The sequence below is a fragment of the Dipodomys spectabilis genome, unplaced genomic scaffold (genome assembly GCF_019054845.1).
Source record: "Dipodomys spectabilis isolate Male_0828 unplaced genomic scaffold, ASM1905484v1 ptg000018l, whole genome shotgun sequence".
Lineage (NCBI taxonomy): Eukaryota > Metazoa > Chordata > Mammalia > Rodentia > Heteromyidae > Dipodomys > Dipodomys spectabilis.
This window is the reverse complement of record NW_024870695.1, coordinates 7,263,023-7,285,967: the sequence shown is the minus strand read 5'-3', so window position 1 is coordinate 7,285,967 and position 22,945 is coordinate 7,263,023. Positions and strand designations below refer to the sequence as shown.

Genomic DNA, 22,945 nt, shown 5'->3' with positions numbered 1-22,945 from the left:
TAGTCATAATGACATCTAGTTCCTAGTCACACTTCACTCAGGTTCTTTTACCATGTTTTTTTTCTTTTTAACAGTTTGCATAGTCAATTTGTATTTTGAAATAATTTCAAGCTTACTAAAAATGTTTCAAGAACAGTACAAAGAATACTTTTTCTTAGCCATTTCAAAGTTACAGATGCCCATGCCCTCAGATAGTATGCATTTCTATAAATGATATTCTTTTATAAAACCCACACGATCAGCAAAGAAATGAGTAAAGTAACATTTCATGTATCTATCAGCTCTTCCACAGACCTCACTTAAGTTTGAATGTTTGCTCAGTAATGTCTTTTTACAGAAAAAGAATGCAATTCAGGCTTGTGCAATTCACTTAGTAATTAATTCTCTTCATCTCTTTTAATCTGTAATGATTCTTTAGTCTTAAGACTTTCATGACCTTGACACTTTCGAGAATTATAAGCTTGCACACCACTCTTTAGAATTTACTTCTTGATTTGATCCAGGTGATATATACATACTATATACATATATACACACATATATGTATATATACACATATATACATACATACATGTAATTTTTTAGCAGAAATATCACAAAAGCACTATTGTGTTAACGTGGTCAACTGGATTTTATGGTGTAAGATTTTTTTTCAGTTAAAAAAATCATCATGGGCTGGGAAGGTGGCTCAGTGGTAGAGTGCTTGCTTTGCATGCCTGAGGCCCTGGGTTTGATTCCTCAGCACCACATAAGCAAAAAGAAAAAAAGCCGGAAGTTGTTGTGCTGTGGTTCAAGAGGTAGAGTGCTAGCCTTGAGCTGAAGCACTGAGGGACAGCGCCCAGGCCCAGAGTTCAGGCCTCACGACCGGACCCAAAAAAAAAAAAAAAAAAGAAAAAGAAATTGCCAAGCCAATTAATATTTTAAAAAAAATCATCATACTCACAAATAAAATAAAATTTAAAAAAATCATCATACTTTATCCCTTTGTAATTACTAATATCAAAGGTAGTATGAAATTTACGTAAATGTTTCATTCCTCAACATACCTGTGGTAAAATATATATAACAAAATTTTCCCTTTAGCCATTTTAAGTTAGGATTCAGTTAATACATTCACAATGTTGTATGACCTTTGCCACCATTCATTTTCCATCAGCCCCAACAAGAACATTATACCTATTAAAAATAACTTTTACATTTCTTCCTTTTATTAACTCCTAATGACTGCCATTCTATTTTCTGCCTCTGTATAAGTACCCATTCTAGGGACCTCCTGTAAATGGAATCATACAATATTTGCCATTTTGTGTAATTCTTATCTCACTGAGCAAAATGGTTTCAAGGTTCATCATATTATCATATGTATACATATACATATATATACATACACATACACACAGATTTGGCCCATTATTTTTAACTTGGCCCATTATTATTAATGCTTCTTGAGTTAATTACTATAATAATTTTCTTAAATTCCATTTTTAATCTCAAATCTCTATGCAAAAGAACAAGTAATCCAACCTGGTGCTCATGCCTATCATTTTAGTAATTCAACAGGATTAGATCTAAATTATTGAGGTTTGAAGCTAGCTGGGGTAGAAAAGTGCATGAGACTCCAACTCCAAAATAACCAGAAAAAATTGGAATGGAGGTTTGGCTTAAGTGGTAAAATAAGTAAGCAAGCTAAGTGAGGATGAAGTCCTGAGTTCAAACCCAAGTACCACCAAAACAAACAAAAAAGAATAAGTAATTCAATTAATAAATTGGCAAATGAGAACCAGAGTTCTCAGCAGTACAAATGACCAATAAACATGAAGAAATATTTGATATACTTAGTTAAAGGAAATGTAAATGAAAATGCTGAGATTCCATCTCACACCAGTCAGAATGGCAATCATCAAGAAAAAGAACAAATAAATCTGAAGAAGTGTGGAGAGAAAGAAATCTTCATACACTGTTGGTGGAAATGAAAATTAGTACAGACACTATGGAAATGCAAATTACTCCAGACAAATTCTTTGAGAAACTAAACAGAAGCACCATAAAATCCTCCTAATATACTATTGGGCATCTATTCAAAGAATGTAAATCAGCAAGAGAAATACTTGCACACTCATGTTTATAGCAGTGCTACTCAAAACAGCTAAGATATGGACCAGCCTATGTACCTTCCAAATAGACTTCTGGCTAAAGAAAATGTAGTACATATATACCATAGAGTATTATTTAGCCATAAAGAATAATAAAATTAGGTTGTTTGTAGGAAAATGGATAGAACTGAAGGCCACCACATGTTAAGTGAGAAAAGCCAAGCTCAGAATTACAAATGTAGAATCTAGGCCAAAAAAATCAGTATGACATGATTGTAAAAGACCCAAGGGTTAGAGGCATGGCTCAATTGGTAGAGTGTCAGCCAATGAGTGAAAGTGTCCTATCAAGAGTTCAAATCCCAGTCTTGAACAAAAAAAGGAGGACCATTTGGGGGAGGAAGTTGTGGATTGGGGGAAAGAGAATAAATGGGAAGGATGAACATTATGGAAGTACATTATATATGAAAATAACATCATGAAATCCATCAGGAACTCTTAAAAAGAATAGGACTAAGGAGGGGAACTAAGAAAGTAACACAGAGGGGCTGAATTTAATCAAAGCACATTTTATGTATGTCAATGGAATCTTTTTGCACCAAGAATTCATGCTAATGAAAAAGCAATTAAAAAGAATGTTACAAAACTCTTTTTTAATGGAGTTAAATAATGCCACATGGTTTTATAACAACTACAAAAGATTCTTATTATTTTAGGATACTCAGTATCACACTTTTAAACAATTCCAAATTCCCAGAAAATAAGATTTTTATATTATTCAGTATAACATTTATCTTCTACTGAAGCCACGGGTCAGATGAAGGGTATATGAATATGTATATTAACTCAGTGATCCATCTGTGGAAAATCTATATAGAATTCCCATTGACTTTATGTCAGAGGCTTTATTTTTCCTTTCAAGAGGCAACATAAGTAGATTTCTTTGACATGTGGTGTAAAATAGTACATGTATTTTTATATTATAAATGTTTAGATTTATGTAGAATGTTTCCTAAGAATGGTTGAAAGCTTCTTATTCATTGGTCAAATACCAAGATAAAATTGTTTTCTTTAATTTAATGAATAACCCTCCTCCTGCTGTGCATTGAGTTTATCTTCTCTAAAATTTTCTCATCACAGCCGGGTGCTGGTGGCTCATGCCTGTAATCCTAGCTACTCAGGAGGCTGAGATCTGAGGATCACAGTTTAAAGCCAGCCCAGGCAGGAAAGTCCGTGAGACTCTTATCTACAATAAACCACTAGAAAATTGGAAGTGGTGTTGTAGCTCAAAGGGTAGAGCACTTGCCTTGAGCTGAAGAGCGCAGGGACAGTGCCGAAGCCGAGTTCCAGCCCCACGACCGACCAAAAAAAAAAAAATTCTCATCACAAATTTCATACCTTTACTAAAATATTCCAGAACTTCATTTCACTTTCTCCTAAAGAGTTATTCTGTCTTTTCCTTTTTTATATTTGGTTTAATAGTTCTAATAAAGCACTCACTGAATAAAAAAGATTAGTAAAATAATTGGTATGAGGATTTAAGAGGCATTTTGATGGTTCTGAGCAAATATACCAAACAGAAGAGAGACAGAGAATAATGGCCATCAATAGTGGGCAAGGAATAAAATTTGACAGCAATAAGACAATATGCCTACTAGGCTAGACACAAACAATAAGTAGTTTCATACTTTTAATTCTCAGCATGCTCTTCACCTTTTCACATTTGGGTGGTTACATTTTCCTTTATGATACATTCACTATAAATTACCTATTTCTCATTGATATAAATATGGCACCTCTTTGTGCTATACTTAATCATTATAGAAACCTAGGTGGTTTCTCTGACAGGACTAATTGCCAAAGCAAATCTGGTTATATTTCCATTTCTTAGTTCTTAAATGTTTCCTTTTCTAATAACACTGAAGAGTGGGTGAGTACTAAAAGCAGGTGCTTTAATTTGTTACAGTAAGAGCTGAAAAGGTTTGGCAGGTATTCCACATCCTTCCAAAACTCAGTTCTGGGTGGTGAGAATCACTGCCTACCAGTTATGGAGAATCAAAACGGAGCAGCTTGTTTGGAGACACTACCCTACATTTCTTAGTTCCCAGGTATACCTGAAGGTGAGGGGGAAGAAATGTGTGAAACAAATGGTAAATTACTAACAATTGTTGAAACTAGAGGATAAGTGGATTATGTTGGAGTACTCTTAGTATGTTTAAAGTTTCCCAAAATAAATTTTTTGGGGGACAAGGACTTTATTTGAACCAGGGGATGTTATGAACAGACTTGAAATGTGACTGTATGACCGGATTTGTATTCTTGTGTGTGTGTGTGTGTGTGTGAGAGAGAGAGAGAGAGAGAGAGAGAGAGAGAGAGAGAAAGAGAGAGAGAGATTGAGAGAGAGAGACTGAGAGAGAGAGATGTTATTAGTTTTAATTTTGAGATTTTTACTTGCTAAGCCGGTACTCTATGGCCTGAAACATGCCTCCAGCCTTTTGGCTCTACTTGTTTTTGACATAGGGTCTCACTTTTTACCCAGGCTGGTCTGGACTGCAGTTGTTCTCCTTATACTTCCTGTTGTAGCTGAGATGATAGGTACACAATACTATGCCCAGTCTTTTCTGTTGGGTTGGGGCCTGTCACCACTATTTTCATCAACTCTGCCACTGCTGTCTGATCAGGACTTGTGTTATTTTGCTCTAGTGATTGATGAACAGAAGTTTTTCTCTGGATAATGACCTTTCAGCCAGGGCCTCACATGGATACATTAATTCTTGAACACTACAGGTGTCTAATCAAAAAGAGCCATTTCAGCCATTAATTACAAACCTCTGAGGAAAAAAAAAACTGATCCTTTTCAATGCTGTAGATTTTGAAGTGGTTTTTATGAACTGGTATTATTGGAAGTTACTTTTAGTTAATTTGACTCAAATATAATCATAAATTAACTAGCAGACTACTATGAAATCCTGTTAGCTTTTCTTACATTTTCTGTTCCATTATCTTGTCAATTTCCTACCCACTCACTTCTGTCTAGATGCCATCCTATTCTAGATGTCATCCTATCTCCATTCTCATCTAATGTTCTCTTTTCAGGGATGCAATTTATATTTAGTAAATTATATATGCAAAAGTATAAAATTTAGTGAATTTGCCAGATATCTACTTACCTGAAAAACTGTCAAAACCAAAATACTGTACACTTCCATTACCCTTGGAAGTTTTCTTATGTCCTTCCTCAGTAAATCCTTTTAATTACTAGCCACTGACAATGTTACTTAGTTTACATTTTCCATATTTTTTATAGCAAAATTAAACAATATGTAGTCTTTTTTGTTTGGCTTCATTTATTCTACCTATAGTTTTGGAAATCCACCCATGTTGTTTCAATAGTTCTCTTTTCCTCTCATCTTCTTTTCTTCCTTTTCTTTCTTCTTTTTGTGTCAGTCCTGGGATTTGAATTCACAACCTGGACACTTTTTTTACTCAAGACTAGGATTCTACCACTTGGGATATGGCTCCATTTCTGGCTTTTTGGTGGTTAATTGGAGATATGAGTCTCATGGGCTTTCTTAGCTGGGCTGGCTTTGAAGCTTAATCCTCAGTTCTCAGATCTCATTCTTCCTGAGTAGCTAGGATTATAGGAGTGGGCCATTGGTGATGGGCAGTTTGTTCTCCTTAAAGCTGAATAATATTTCATTATATGCTATACCACATTTTAAAGTTTATTCCTGTGCTGATGAACATTAGATATTTCCCATTGTTGGCTACTAATAAAGATGATAAGATTTTCACATAGAAGTCTTTTCTAATTTTTTTTTTACTTTTTCTTTTTTAATATATATTTTTATTTATTTATTTATTTATTTTGGGTCCGGTCATGGGGCCTGAACTCTGGGCCTGGGCGCTGTCCTTCAGCTCTTCAGCTCAAGGCTAGTGCTCTACCACTTGAGCCACAGCGCCACTGCTGGCTTTTTTCTTTTTGCTTATGTGGTGCTGAGGAATGAACCCAGGGCCTTGAGCATGCAAGGCAAGCACTCTACCACTGAGCCACCTTCCCAGCCCCAATATATATTTTTATTGTAAACATACTGTACAGAGGGGTTAGTTACATAAGCAAAGTAATGAGTCCATTTCTTATCGAGCATTGTTACCCCCTCCTTTGTTTTTCCCCTTCCATCCCTTTCCTCCCTGCCTCCCCAACTACTCCCTCCCCACCCCAAAGTTGTAAAGTTCATTTTCGGCATATTGTCTTGTAAATCTTGTTGTTACAATGGGGGCATCCTGTATCCTTATTTTCACATAGAAGTCTTTAAGTACAATTCAGTTTTTCTTTGGCAAATACCAGAACTGTGTAAAGGATTGATTACATAGCATCAAATTTCAATGTTATAAGAAGTTGCCAGTTTCAAAAGTGACTGTTCAGTTAAGATTCTCACAAGCGGTCTGACAATTCCAATATCTCCAGTATAAACTCATTAGTACTTGTACTGAATCGTAAGCCTTTTCCTTCTTTTTAAAAAAATTAGTTATCTTTTTTATTGCCAAGGTGATGTATATAGGTGTTACAGTTATATAAGTAAGAAGTCTTTTTTTATTTTAATCATACTGATGAATATATAGCAGCATCTCATTCTGGTTTTAATGTACATGTCTTGAATGACTAATGATGTTGAGTATCTTTTTTATGTGTTTATTGGCCATTCTTTCATCTTTGGTAAATGTCTAGTGAAATCTTTTGTACAATAAAAATAAGGTTGTCCTCTTAGTTAGTTATAAAAGTCCTTTACTTTTAGTTACAAACATGTCTGTATTTTCTTATTCTATGGATTTTTTTTCCATTTTCTACAGAGTTTATTTTGAAAACCAAGGTCCAATTTTTTACCTTTTTTTTTTTTTAAAAAAAAACACCTCATATCCAAGAAATCTCAGCCCATACCAGGGATGCAAAGATTCACTTCTAAATCTTACATGCAGGTCTACACTGAAGTGGAGTTTTATGCATGGTATGTAGTAAGAGTTAATGTGCATCCCCCCACCCCCTAAATTTCCCTTTTTTGACAAATAACGTAAGTCTAACTTTTTTTCTAGTGAAAACTGCCTTGGTAAGTCTAAGTCATTTGAATTTCTATTTAATCTTCAGAACTAGCTTGTATATGTCTACAGATATTTTTTGGAGGGAGGGATTGTATTGCATCAACTTAGGGAAAACTGCTATGTTAACAATATCCAATCTTATAACCTACCAATATGATACATCTGCTTGGATCTTCATCGTTTTAGCAGTTTTACTTTAAATTTTAGTATACAAGTCTTGCTCAAATTTTGTTAAATTTATCCTTAAACATTTTGGGATTTTGGATCCTACTTTAAATTAAATTGTTCACTTATGTAACTCAAATAAAAATTCTGCTTTATACTTCTATGTTCAGGACATAAAAGGAAACAAATACAATGTAACAGATGATATGAAGCAGGACAAAAAGACTCCCTGATGTAGCAAAACAAAAGAAGTATGCTGAATTATTTAAGATAAAGATAACCTTGATAATGTTTCTAGAAACTTGAAAAATGAAACCATCTGTTTTCTTGAGATAGGGTCTTTCTCAATTTTTTTTCTTTTTCGAGACAGGGTCTTCTTACATAGCTTAGGCTAGTTTGCAACTCTCTATGAAGCCTAGTCTGGTCTTGAACTTTTGGTCCTCCTGCCTCAGACTCTTGAGTACTGATAGAACTATAGGAGTACACTACCACATCCAACTCCAAACCAATTTTTCTTTTGGCTGAAATTTCTGACTACAAGTGTTAGAGAAAGGAGATTAATATAAAGTCTTTTTTTTTTGCATATAGTAGTTTTTTACTTCTATTATAGTACAAACAATGCTGACAAAAATCCAAATGAAACAAAATATACTAAATTTTAAAATGTGAAAAATAACTATTATAAGCTCTTTTCCATTTCTGAATTTAAATATATTTTTTTTTGTCACCTTAAACACCACTCAAAGGGGCTGGGAATGTGGCTTAGTGGCAGAGTGCTTGTCTGGCATGCATGAAGCCCTGGGTTCGATTCCTCAGTACCACATAAACAGAAAAAGCTGGAAATGGTGTTGTGGCTCAAGTGGTAGAGTGCTAGCCTTGAGCAAAAGAAGCTCAGGGGCAGTGCCCAAGCCCTGAGTTCAACCCCTAGGACTGGCAATAAATAAATAAATACCACTGAAATACCATTGAAATACCTTTGAAAGACACTGTCGTTTTAAAGAGCCTTAAAAGGACCATATAGCCAGGTGCTGGTGGCTCATGCCTGTAATCCTAGCTACTCAGGAGTCTGAGATCTGAGGATCGTGGTTCAAAGCCAGCCTGGGCAGGAAAGTCTCTGAGACTCTTATCTCCAATAAACTACTAGAAAACAGGAAGTGGTGCTGTGGCTCAAGGGGTAGAGCGCTCACCTTGAGCTGAAGAGTGCAAGGACAGCGCCCAAGCCCAGAGTTCAAGCCCCATGGCCCACAAAAAAAAAAAAAAAAAAAAAAGAACCATATAAAATGATTAATCTCAATTCCTTCTGTGGATATAGGCCTATGTTCCTTGGACTAGTTTGTACTTTTTTCCTTAACCTTGCTTATATATTTATAAATACCATAAAATTGTTGATGTACCTTCCTGCCATCAATATCCAAGTTCATTTCTACACTAAAATTTTGTACTAAATTTATAACATAAGCACTTAAAAAGCCAAAATAAAAACAAAAATACTTTAGTGGTATCTGAAAAAATATTTCAATATTGGACAATGGGATTGCATGAAACTAGAGCTTTTTAATGGTAAAGGACATAGCAAGCAAGATCAATAGAAAGCCCATGGATTGGGAGAAGATCTTCACTAGCCATACAATGGACAAGGGTCTCATATTTAAAATATACTTAGAAATCAAAAAATTAAACCCCCCAACAACAAATCCTCAAAGAAACAACCGCCAATTAATAAGTGGGCTAAAGTGTTAAAGAAAAACTTCTCAGAAGAAATAAGAATGGCCAATAGAAACATTATGAAATGCTCAACTTCTCTAGCCATAAAAGAAAAGCAAATCAAAACAACATTGAGATTCCACCTCACCCCAGTAGAATGGCTATAATCAAGAAATCTAATAACAACAGATGCTGGAGGGGATGTGGCCAAAAGGGAACCCTACTGCATTGTTGGTGGGAATGTAAACTTGTTCAACCACTTTGGAAAGCAGTATGGAGGTTCCTCAAAAGACTTCACATAGAGCTCCCTTATGACCCAGCAATCCCACTTTTGGGCATTTACCCAAACAATCACAAACAAGGCTATACTAAAGCTACTAGCACAGCTATGTTTATTGCAGCATTATTCACCATACCTAAGCTATGGAATCAACCCAGAAGCCCCTCAGTAGATGAATGGAACAAGAAAATGTGTTTTATATATATTTATACACACACACACACACACACACACACACACACACACACACACACACACACACACACACACACACACACACACACACACACACACACACACACACACACACACACACACACACACACACACTGGAATTCTATGCCTCCATCAGAAAGAAGGACACCGCCCCATTTGTTAGGAAATGGAAAGGCTTGGAAAAAATTATATTAAGTGAAGTAAGCCAGGACCAAAGAAACCTAAGTCCCATGGTTTCCCTTATCTGCAATAACTAGTAAATGTCTAGGACAAGCAGAGGAGGTCAAAAGCTATGTATATATGACCATATAAGCTGATGCTAAGAGAGATGAACCCCAAGATAGGGACACAAGAGATTTTATCTTTCTTGCTGTTCTTGTTAATGTACTTAAAATGTACTGCGTGATTTATTTTTTATTTATTTTTATTTTTTGGGTCCGGTCGTGGGGCCTGAACTCTGGGCCTGGGCGCTGTCCTTCAGCTCTTCAGCTCAAAGCTAGCGGCTCTACCACTTGAGCCACAGCACCACTTCCGGCTTTTTTCATTTTGCTTATGTGGTGCTGAGGAATCGAACCCAGGGCCTCATGCATGCAAGGCAAGTGCTCTACCACTGCGCCACCTTCCCAGCCCCTGCGTGATTTTTTTGTCTGTTTGTTTCTTTGTATGTTCTTCCCCCATGGTATAACCCCTGTTGTCACTGTATTTGATTCAGGTGTCCTGCATCTTATATATACATTTTTCTAACTTGGGGAGGGGAAGGGAAATAACAAAATGCTGAAATAAGTATACAGAATGATCCATTGTAACAACAAGATGTACAAGACACTATGTTGAAAACAAACTTTACAACTTTTGGGGGGTGGGGGAGAGAAGTTGGGGAGGTGGGGAGGAAAGAGATGGTAGGGGAAAAATAAAGGAGGGTGTAACAATGCTCGATAGGAAATGGACTCATTACCTTGCTGTAACTGTAACCCCCCTGTACAATATCTTTACAATAAAAATATGTATTAAAATATTTCAATATGAGTTTGAGAAAATGCAGAAAATATAATGGTGATGATGCTAAATATTAATAGCAGAAACATTTGAAACTGGTTACCAGCTAAGTATGTATAACCAATTATTTCTCTTTTTTTGCCAAGCATGTGGCATTTACATTATCTGCTTAATCATAGTAGCAATCATATGCAATAGGAAAATAAGACTCATTTTTTATCATAATTTTACAAAGAAGTTTGTTGTTCTAAGACAAGAGTCTCATTATATATTCTAGGCTACCCTTGAATTTACTATGCAGCCCAGACTGGTCTCACATTTGGGATCCTCTTACCTCAGGTTTCTTGAGTGCTAGGATTAGAGGTATGCACCACAACCAACTCAGACAAATAATTTTTTCTGTTAAGATATACAGTGCTACAGTACACTGCTAGTAGGTAAGGGAGTCAGAAAATAAACTGATAGTGATTGGCAGTTTAGCTGAGTATTGCAGCATTTTTCTTGTTAGCAAGCACAAGGCTCTGGGTTAAAATGCAGGCACATACAAAAAGAAAAGATTTTTAAAAAAGAGAAAGACATTAAGCCTAGGTCTAATTCCAAAATCTTAGCTTTTACTCACTAATATATATGGTCCAAAAAAAAATTAAAACCACATGCAATGCCAACCAACTAGACATAAGTTCTGCTAACGTTAGTGATATCTTACCAATCCTCCTTTCATTTTCCAAAAACACAAACATCTTTTCCTCCTAGACAATCCATGTTACTTTTGGTGTTTTCTCCTAGATATTTTTTCTATGAATGTATATTCATGTATCTATTCAAATACAACTTATAAAATTATAGAAATGTTATGTTAAATGTTATGTCATGACAGAAAATAAGGCAAAGAGAGGTTACGTGACATCTTTTAGGTCAAAAGACTAGTAAGAGAAAAACCATAATTAAAATATAATAAGACATATCTAACTAAAGATAATCCTACAATTTTAAATATTGTTTCTGATTATTTAGAAGTACTTTACATACTTAGGAAAGGAGTCCAATGGTGTAACTCCTCTGAACGATTAACAAACTATTTAACACAATGAATACTAGGAAGCTAATATATGTTTTTTTGAGGGAGGGGCAAGAGAGGAAGGGGTTCATGAATAGACGGAAGAAGAGTAAGCAAATTCAACATTCACTATGTAATGTGAGGGTGGAAATGGTATAGGGAAAGATGGGGCAGAATGATGGAAGGGGTGACATTGATCAAGACACACTGTACTCATAATCTGACATGTTAAACTGAAACCCCTTTGTATAACTACTTAAAGATAATTAAAAAAATTAGAAACAAAGATACGCTAAGTGACATGCTCAAAACAAAGTTATACCACATGTAGAATACTTACAGAGAATAGAACCAACTTATCTCTTATGATAGATTGTTCTATTAAACAATGAAAAAGGGTAACCAACTGACACCAGTGACTTGTATTTCATCTCCATTATTACCAAGATACATTGCTTAATAAATATCCCCCTACATATTCTGCACACAAAAAATCTGATTTGAGTAACAGTAACTTTTAGATAGGTTAGACCATTAGAATCTAATGATATGTAAAATGCAGTAATCTATTTACTGCACAAATATTCTGGATCAACAGCTATATGCCAAAACAGTTTTCCTTTGTAGAACAAAATGATTTAATGATTTGATCTGGTTTTTGAATTCACAACTTCCTTTTACATATATACAACACAGTGAGTACAGAGATGCCAAGTACAGAAGAAAAAGGTAAGAAAAAATATGTGTCCATGTCTCAGACACAAAAGTTCAATTCTTCTAACCAAAAATATAGGTACCAAAAGGCTTACATTTATGTAATACAGAAATAATGCTTCCAGTTACTCACTAGAAGTCAACCTTAGCAGACTGAACCTCACAGGGTTCCATCATTGTTTTTTTTTTTTTTTTTTAAATTTTATTTTATTTTATTTGAGAACATACTGTACAGAGGGGTTACAATTACATGGGCAGGATAATGCATACATTTCTCCATCATTGTTTACTGTACCATTTGTAAGCAGTCTACAGCAATCCTTTTATAAAATTAGTCCTTGATAGGTCCTTGCTAGGATTACAAACTCAAATTTGTAATTCTAACTATTCAGACAGTTGAGATCTGAGGATCAAGATTGGAAGTCAGCCCAGGCAGGAAAGTCTGTGAGACTCTTATCTGGGATTAAGCTAGAAGTGAGTTTTGGGTTAAGAGATAGAAGGACTAGCCTTGAGCAAAAATACTTAGGGTCAGCACCCATGCCCTGAGTTCAAGCCCCAGGAGAGGTGCACGCGCGTGTGTGCTTGCACACACACACAGACACACACACACACACAACCACTGGTCCTCAAAGTATGGAACCTCTACCAGCAGCTTCAGCATCATCTGGAATTTGTCAGGAAATGGAACATCTTTGACCCACTTCAATACTACTGACAGAGATTCTGGGGGGAGGCCCAGTAATATACATTTGGACAAGTCCTCCAGGTAATTTGAGAACCACTGTTTTACCTTTACAGTTGTTTCTTGTAATATACAGTGTCTAAACTTGAAGGTAATCAGATAGACAAGATGGTATCAGAAAACTACCTCTCACTGCACTATCATGTATGAATATATAATAAATGTGTCCATTATTCTGTTAGTATGTCTTATATAAATTTTAAAAAGCATAGACTGAAATTTGTTTTACAGGAGTTGAACTTTTTTTTATAACTGTGAAGTGTCTATTAAATAAACCAACAGTAGACAGGATAATAGGAAAAACGGTAGCCAAACTTCTTACATGCTTGGTGGGCATCATAGGAAAAAAGAGCAAATACCCAAATACCAGTAAGAGCTAGATGTTTATATACCTTCTTTACAGAGGATGGCAGAAGAGGAGCAGGCAATTTAGAGGAGAGCAAATGATTTTTGGAAAAGATGAACAGGCCCTCAGAAGAATAAGTGATAGTCTGTGAAAAAAAATCTGTCTGGGCACAGCATCAACCTTCTGTCTCTTTTCCTGTGACACAATTAATCTTCCCTTGTTGATGAGATTATAGTGAGTGAGAATACATGACAACTGAATTCCATTTTTGGAGAATCTACAATTTAGGCTGATAATGGAACTTCAGAGAAAGCTCCTCCCTGAACTCACTTCAGGAGAGAAAGACAGAGAAGATTGAGGGGTAGGTAGGTAGAAAGGTTTTACTTCTAAGGCTGCTTCTAAAACCTTCCAAATTTACTTGGTTCAAAATATAGCATGCTAAAGCACCATACTTTAAGATATCCTTTTCTAACTTCTAACTGTTTATTTTATAAGCTTATTCATTTGCTTATTGTGAAATTTTGATACTATGAGATAAGTTTCAACCCTCAGGTTATTACTCTATCTTAGAAGAAACTTATTTTAAGAGGGATTAAAGCTGTATTATAAAAGAGCAAACCAGCATGAAGTTTCTGTTTTAAATTTGTTTCAGATAAGGAAAGAAAAGATGTGGCAATTAACATTTTGGCACAGTGTTTTAGTTTCTTCCTAGCTTTTTAAATATCTTAGCAAAGAATTCATGTTTGTAGAAATATGCATAAATAATCATATTGATAAGACTGTCTTTAGTGTTTCAGTTCAGACATTCAAAAGCAGCACTACTTTGTTTCTTGACAATAACAATAGCTACATTAGATTAAGGATGTTACATAAGCACTAAAAATGTGATATAATCAGGCTTCACTTATAGTCATTCTGACTTGCAAATCTGAAAAGAGGCTCTTGGCGTATAGTTCATTGAGAGAGTGCTTACTGTGTGTGGAAGGGGGTGGAAAGGGAAGGTGAAAAAAGAAGGAAAAAGGACAGAGAGGGAGAGAAAGAGGGAGAGAAGAGGGTGGAAGAACATCAACCTCACAGTAAATTAGTACATTGATTTTACTTCATAACATTAAAATTTGCATGAAGAAATATAAAGCTCAATATCTCATTATGTGAGAAGTATAGCTATACCTCAAAACATGAAAAAGATTCTGTGTGTTACATTATTACATAAAAAGTTTTTGTTCTTTTTAGAAACAGAAAAGCTAGTCCCTAATACAAAACCAGTACTGATTTAGAAAAGAATTGTCATCTATAACAGTGGCTGAAGTCTAAGGCTTAAAACCCTGAGAGTGAAATCCCAAGGTTTTTTTATATTAAGAATTGATTGATAAAATCAAATGTCTTTCATTTTACTAGTTTGGTCCAAGTTTTTGCCCATTGTTTTATTTGTTTTGCTATTTTAACAAGTCCTATCTGGCTTCAGAGATATCTTATCCTGGTATTACTAGGCTATTGGTATCTTCTTAAAACTAGAAATCATTTTATTCTACTGACCCCAAATGTTGCAAATGTATATTGGCTGCATTAATAGTGTTTAACAGTTTCAAGAGCAGGAATAAATAAAAGACCTGAAACCAAGTCTTTTAAGGTTGCTCGTTCACTAATGTTCTGATCTGTATATTCAACCAGAGCTGTGAACATTTCTAACAGAGCTCTATAGACTCATTCGAGAAACAGTGTAAAAGATGTTGCCAGGCAACTCATTTAAGTCTGAAAGAATCTAAGCACTGATAATGAGTCTGTCTTTGGCTCCCACACAAGAAGGGTTTTAGTGAAGTCCTACATGTGTTTACAGGCCATTCATGAGAAAAGGTATTTCTAAAACTAAATGTCCAAAAGCAGACCATCTCAAGAATCTATTTCTTTCCCAATTTAAGTTTAATGTATCTAATGTATCACAAGTATTTTTGCAGCTATAAAAAGTTCCATTATGAATTAGGTATAATAAGTAATATGCAAAGGCTCCAGTATTGAATAAATATTCTTATTTGTATCTTCCATATTTTTGTCTGCATGTAGCTACAACAAAATTTCTTTAATTATTTCAAATCATAGAAATAATCCAACAATATCTGCCAAGATTATTTTAATTCTCTTGAAAATTATCTTTGAAATTGTTTTTAATGCTTGCATTATCAATGAAAAACAGGACATTCAGTAAAAAAAATTTGTTCTTTAAGGACAGTATGTGATCATTTGCAAGGACAAATATGTTTTTATATGTAGTATATATGAAAATCATTGCTCTGCTGGATGGGCCTGATCCAATCCTCCCTCTTTCAAAGCAGACACTTTGCATGCATGCTTACCAGGGCAGTATGCATCCACGTCCAGTTTCTGAGCTGAAGTGAGAGTTGGGGAGCCAAGCTCGGATTCTGGAATTCGTGGGCTCTCAACAAACTTTGCCTTCCTCAGAGGGGCTAAGGGAAGAGAGAGGGAAAGAGAGAGGGAGAGAGGAGAGAAGAGAAGAGAAGAGAAGAGAAGAGAAGAGAAGAGAAGAGAAGAGAAGAGAAGAGAAGAGGAGAAGACAAGACAGAGGAGATAGGAAAATAGAAGAGAGAGAGAAAAAAAGGATAAAGTAACGGGAAAAGAAAAGGGAAAGAGAGAAACATAGAGGGGTCATAAATAAGGGGAACAGCAGGCAACAGATGGAAGCACTTAAATGAACGACACACTCTGTCAGACTCAGATCAGGTTACCCTATTTTTTTGTGCCAGAAAAAAGTAACTGCATTCTTCATAAAAGAGATGGATTTTGCTAAAAAAAAAAAAAAATCACCAAAAATGGGAAAAGCTTAAATCTAATACTCAAAGTTATGAGCACAAATTTTAATTGTCTCAAACCTTTGGTTATTTTTCCTCTCTTTGTAAAAAAAAAAAAAAAGCCTTTATCTTGGCTTTCTGTTCCATTTTAAAAAAAACTAAAAAAGTACAGTATTAAGTTTAAAGGTTTTGTTTATACTAAATTTAATCAAAAAGTCTTCTTTATCCACAAATTATTTAAATACTCAATTCTGATACATACAAAAGGAGGATTAAATATAAGCCATTAGACTCAAATCTACTTAGTTTAACAAATACATCAATCACCTTACTGCTCTGCTCATCCATTAATGTAAGAAATCAAAACTGCTAGCAGACTAAAATACTAATTAGGCTATGCCAATTTGACACTAATGCTAAAGATATGTAATTTACTTACAATTTAATCATAAAATCCATGTAAAAGTAATATTCCATGTCACAGACATCACTCATTATTATAAACAACATAATTCACATATTGAGTTTTATTTAGTGAAAATGCCCATAATTTTTTTCTTGAGGCAGGATCTCACTGTGTAACCTAGACTGGTCTTTAACTTGAAATCCTTCCCTGTCTCAGCCTTTTTTTGGGGAGGGGAGGGGGGTGTCTGGTTGTGGGGCCTGAACTCTGGGCCTGGGTGCTGTCCCTCAGTTCTTCAGTTCATGGCTAGCGGCTCTACCACTTGAGCCACAGCGCCACTTCCGGCTTTTTTCTTTTTGCTTATGTCATGCTGAGGAATCGAACCCAGGGCCTCAGGCATGCAAGGCAAGCACTCTACCACTGAGCCACCTTCCCAGCCCTGTCTCAGCCTTTTGAGTGCTGAGATTATAGCTGTCACTACCAGACCCAGCAGCACATATAATTTTTATTTCATGATTTTTAGAGAGATAACCTAAGAAAAAAGTATCTTCAAATAATCAGTTAAATATAAAAGTAAATAACATAGTGATTTCCTTGATGCTTTCAAACAGCCTAGAAAGTTTTGGCAGTACTGGAGTTTAAACATAGATTTTCACATTTCCTAGGCAAGCGCTCTACCATTTGAGCCACAACTCCAGCCATTTATAAACTTTAACATACTGTGGCAATAAAGTATCAGTTCAATCTGAGTGTTTAAGGTCATAGAACATTTTGCCAAAAGTTTCTATATACTCTTCAAAATCCTCATCCATTACTGACCCATATGTATCCTAAAAGATGCTATAGAACCTATTATACTATTTTGTTATTAAAATGGCCAGAATTCTTGTTTACTTCATTGGGGGATAAAAATGATAAAGTGTTAAAAGAATTTAGAAAACAGGTCTTAAATTGTCAATACTGAAAACCTATAGATAGTGAAATCTCAATTTAAACCTCAGGTTATAAATATATACTTTAAATATAGATTAAAAAGAAAATAACATAAAACCTGTTGTCACCACAGCAACAAAAAAAATCTACAGCCAAGATTATAATTCTCCTCCCCCTCAGTGAGCCATGGAGTAGAAGAAATTACATGTGCTAGGAGTGTAATACTTAAGTTCCTTTTAAAATTTAAAGAGATTTATATGCAGGCTACCAACAGCCAATATCCAAACCTCTCATTATATTCTCACCAACTGATTTAAAACTAATAAAATAATAAAACAATAAAATGTTCTATTTATTCAGTATTGACTTGTAAAGGAGAAATGGTGATAATTTTTTTCTTAAGCTTCTTTAATACATTAGAATTCTAGAATTTTATTTTAAGAATTGTCATTATACCAAAAAAACTATTATTCCTGCTGAGTTCTGGCAAAGGTAACACTGATCTCTGATCAAAGGATTTTGTATATTTAAATTTTTAAATATGTTTTATAATAAAATTTTGGGGTAATAGGAACCATCATCTTAGGACAAAGCTAAGAAATTGTGGATGGTAGAGATGAGGAGTAAATAAAAATTATGAGATGGAATCAACAGGAGAGATAAAAGTTCTAGAGATTATATTATGATGTCAGTACATACTATATTATTAGCCATAACTTGTATAGATTATGACAAAGAAAAAAATTAAACCTCTTAAAATACATAGTTCCTTATAAACAGAATTATCTTAGATCTAGGAAACTCAAGGCATGTTGAATTCTTTGTTCTCCCTTCTCAGGGAATTCTATTGGAGTTTATCTTTGTATAAATATCTAAATATTTAATTTGTTAATCTATCTACCATAACCTCTACCTCATCCATGGGGTACTGTGTATGCCTAATAATAAAAGTTAAATTATTTCATAAGGTAGATAATAATGGTACTCTGATCCAAGTTATACATAATTAGTGCTATTTTTAAGCCAATGAAATACAGGAGATATGATCATAGAAACAACAAGCTGTCCTATAGCCACAATACTGCCTAGTACAGAATACAGAAGAATGAAATAGAAGATGGAACACATTATTTTTCTTGAAAATCTAGAATTTTAATAAACTTCCCTATTAAAAATGGTATAGAGGATGATTCTGTTGAATGAGAGAATTATATATCAAAATGATTTAACTGATAGTTAAAAGAAAAAGTGACCGATATGCACCCAAAACTTTAAACCCTAAACCAAGTATTTTATTAGGAGACAACAGCAAATTACTGCTCTAAGAAGTACTAAGAGCTAACACTAAGAATATGATTTTTAGGCTGTAAGAGACTTGAGTTTGAGAATCTAGCAAAGACTGAGAGGAAGAACGCATAATGGTTTTAGAGGGCAAGCACATTGATTTGAAAAAAATCTAGGTCTTGGTTCTAGCATTTATTACTAGTAAGATACTATGTAAATTTTGTTTAGCCTGACCAAGCCTCATTTCCTCACAATCACTGAATTGTTATAAAGCTTAACTAATCTATGTAAAATATTTAACCCAGGGCTTAGACGTGAAGATATAGTTCAACTATAAGTTTAATAAGACATGAAATAATGAGAGCTATGGCTACAGAAAATAAAGCAAGCAAGTGGTTTGAAGACATAGCATATAGCAACAATCACAGTGTATTGTAAGAATCTAGAAGTTATTTTAAGAACTTTTTTGGGCATACATTTCTTCATCAGTTATTCTGGATTAATAATAATACCATATCTAGGCATAAAGATTACATTAATTTATAAAAGCTGTAAGCACACAATATTAAATGTATGTCTGTTGTTATCACCATCACAAATTGGACATGATTTAAAAAGTCTGACTTTTGTGTGTATGTGTTTTGGGACTTGGGGGAACACAAAAATGTCTGATACTTGAGGGGGATGGGAAGAATAATGATATCACCAATTTTTAAATGAAAAGGTTATGATATAGGAGCATATATACATATATTCTTAGAAAATATTCAAATTAAAATGGCTTAGATTAGATAATGTTGGCTTAGAAAGTTAAAATAGTATAGTTTAAGCTCAGTATGATGGTCCACAGCTGTAGGTCCAATGAGTGGAAGGCTGAGGCAGGAAGTTCAAGCCTGGTCAATATACCAAGACTGTCTCAAAATAAAACTAAAGCCTTAGTGGCTCATGCCTGTAAGCCTTGCTATTTGGGAGGCTGAGATTCGGAGGATCATGGCTTGAAGCCAACTAGGTATACACATGAGACCCTTTCTTGACCAAAAGCTGAGTGTTGTGGTATGAACTTATTATTCTAGCTAGATGGGAGACACAAAGATCAAGTGGTTTCAGTTTCAGGCCAGCCTGGGAAAAAGTCTGAGAGACTTCCTCCTTTTTTTTTTTTTGGTTGGTCATGGGGCTTCAACTCTGGGCCTAGGTGCTGTCCTTTAACTCTTCAGCTCAAGGCTAGTGTGCTCTACCATTTGAGCCACAGTGTCACTTCAAATTTTCTCTGTTTATGTGGTGCTGAGGAATCTAACTCAGGGCCTCATGCATGCAAGGCAAGCACTCTATCACTAAGCCACCTCCCCAGCCCCCAGAGAGACTTCTTATCAATGGAAATCATTGAGTGTAATGGTACACATCTCTGCAGCCATGCATGTGGCTGGGAAGAAAGCAAGACCTTATCTCAGAAACAACCAGTACAAAAAAAAAGGCTAAAGGCATAACTCAGCAGTAGGTCTTGAATTCAAGTTGCAGTACAAAAGAAAAGAAAATTAAATGAACAGTCACTGGTTCTCTAAATAATGGTTCCCAGAACAGCCTCATAATTCACAAACTTTATAGGCCACGATAATGACAATTTGCCTTGTGAAGGCTAAAATGTGTTTGTGATTTTAACTAAGTATCACTATTTCACAATACTGTGAAATATGTGAAATTTATATAATCATCTAATCTCAATTTTAAAAAAAAGTTAAAGAAGGGATGGATTAGGAGCAATGGGTGACAATGTTGTCAGACATCTTGTATTCATATACTGTTTTGTAGAATGGTAACTTCTTCGTACAACTACTTAAAGGTATTGTAATAAAAATGTGGAAAAAAAGAAGCTTGATTCATAATACTTTTTTAAAATTTTTTTATTGTTTTTTTTCACATTTTTATTATTAATACTTTTAAATAGTTGTATGAAGAAGTTCCCATTCTACAAAACAGTATGGAGGTTCCTCAAACGACTTCACATAGAGCTCCGCCATGACCCAGCAATCCCACTTTTGGGCATTTACCCAATTGTTCACAAACAAGACCACACTAAAGCTACCAGCACAACTATGTTTATTGCAGCCTTATTTACCATAGCTAAGATATGGAACCAACCCAGATGCCCCTCAGTAGATGAATGGATCAAGAAAATGTGGTATATATGCACAATGGAATTCTATGCCTCCATCAGAAAGAATGACATTGCCCCATTTGTTAGGAAATGGAAAGGCTTGGAAAAAATTGTATTAAGTAAGCCAAGCCCAAAGAAACATAGATCCCATGGTTTCCCTTATTTGCAATATCTAGTATATGTATGAGTCAAGCAGAAAAGGTCAGATAATGTGATGTTAGGAAAATGAACCCTTGGATATGTATTTAAATGTTTTTTTTTTCTTTCATGCATTTGTTTCTAACACATTTATAAGATTATTTCTTTGTTGCTTTGTATGTCCCTCCCCCACAGTATAACCCCTGCTTTCACTATATTTGATGTCGGTATAATTTGTGGAGGAGAAGGGGAAAAACAAGTCGTTTAAGGATACAGGTGGACCCGTTGCAACAATGAGAAGTACAAGTTGTCATGTTGAAAACGAACTTTACAACTTTGGTGTGGGGGAGGGGGGGAAGGATTGGGTTGGGGGGGTGGGGGGGGAGGCTGGGAAGGGATGTGAAGGGTAAACAAAGGAGGAGGCTGCAATGCTTGATAAGAAATGTACTCATTATCTTGCCCATGTAATTGTAACCCCTCTGTACAGTATGTTCACAATAAAAAAAATGTAAAAGCTATTCTTTGATGTGAAAGAGAAGACTATCACTGGAAAAAATGGTTCTTTATAAAAAGATTTCTTCAACTTTTAATTTGCTTCCAACACACAACTGTCATAAACACTCTCATGAGGTTATAATGCAACACATAACAGCTATCCCAAAAGGCAGGTGTAGGGAACTTTTATTTGTTAAGGACCATTTAAAAATTTACAACAATTTACTGGCCATACAAAATTATCAATACAGGCAGATGGCCATCGGCACAGCCAATGAAAAGCATGAGAAGACCCAGAAACACAACAAATCAAAGAGAGATTGGACAAATGGGATTGCATGAAACTGCAGAGCTTCTGCACAGCAAAGGACATAGCTAGCAAGATCAATCGAAAGCCCACGGATTGGGAGAAAATCTTCTCTAGCCATACAATGAACAAGGGTCTCATATCTAAAATATACTTAGAACTCAAAAAATTAAATCACCCAACAACAAGTCCTCAAAGAAACAACTGCCCGATAAATAAGTGGGCTAAAGACTTAAAGAGAAACTTCTCTGAAGAGGAAACAAGAACGGCCAATAGACACATGAAGAAATGCTCAACCTCTCTAACCATAAAAGAAATGCAAATCAAAACAACATTGAGATTCTACCTCACCCCAGTTAGAATACCTATAATCAAGAAATCTAATAACAACAGATGTTGGAGGAAATGTAAACTTACTTATTCAACCACTTTGGAAAGCAGTATAGAGGTTCCTCAAAAGACTCCACATAGAGCTCCCCTATGACCCAGCAATCCCACTTTTGGGCATTTACCCAAACAATAACAAACAAGGCTATACTAAAGCTACCAGCACAACTATGTTTATCGCAGCATTATTTATCATAGCTAAGATATGGAACCAACCCAGATGCCCCTCAGTAGATGAATCAAGAAAATGTGATATATTTATACACACACATACTCTCTCTCTCTCTCTCTCTCTCTCTCTCTCTCTCTCTCTCTCACACACACACACACACAGAGGAATTCTATGCCTCCATCAGAAAGAATGACATCGCCCCATTTGTTAGGAAATGGAAAAACTTGGAAAAAATTATATTAAGTGAAGTAAGCCAGGTCCAAAGAAACATAGGTCCCATGGTTTCCCTTATTTGCAATAACCAGTATATGTCTAGGACAAGCAGAAAAGGTCAAAAGCTATGTACATATGACCATATAAGATAATGTTAAGCAAAATGAACCCCTAGACAGGGACACAAGTGTTTTTTTCTTTCTTGTTTTTTTTTTTTTTAACATACTTATAATGTACTATGTGATTTTTT

The 22,945-nt window shown here is 35.1% G+C and overlaps 1 protein-coding gene across 6 annotated transcripts in view; it reads right to left on the bottom strand.

Moving 5' to 3' along the window:
* Positions 1-22,945, bottom strand: part of Tanc2 (tetratricopeptide repeat, ankyrin repeat and coiled-coil containing 2) — a 280,297-nt gene that overhangs the window by 152,161 nt on the left and 105,191 nt on the right. For 2 of the 6 annotated variants that reach the window (XM_042673733.1, XM_042673734.1), the window contains exon 5: positions 15,759-15,869. The exons of the other annotated variants lie outside the window; for them this stretch is intronic. In XM_042673733.1, coding sequence (XP_042529667.1) covers positions 15,759-15,869 — 111 coding nt within the window. The remainder of the gene's footprint in view (positions 1-15,758; positions 15,870-22,945) is intronic. 6 annotated transcript variants of the gene reach the window in all.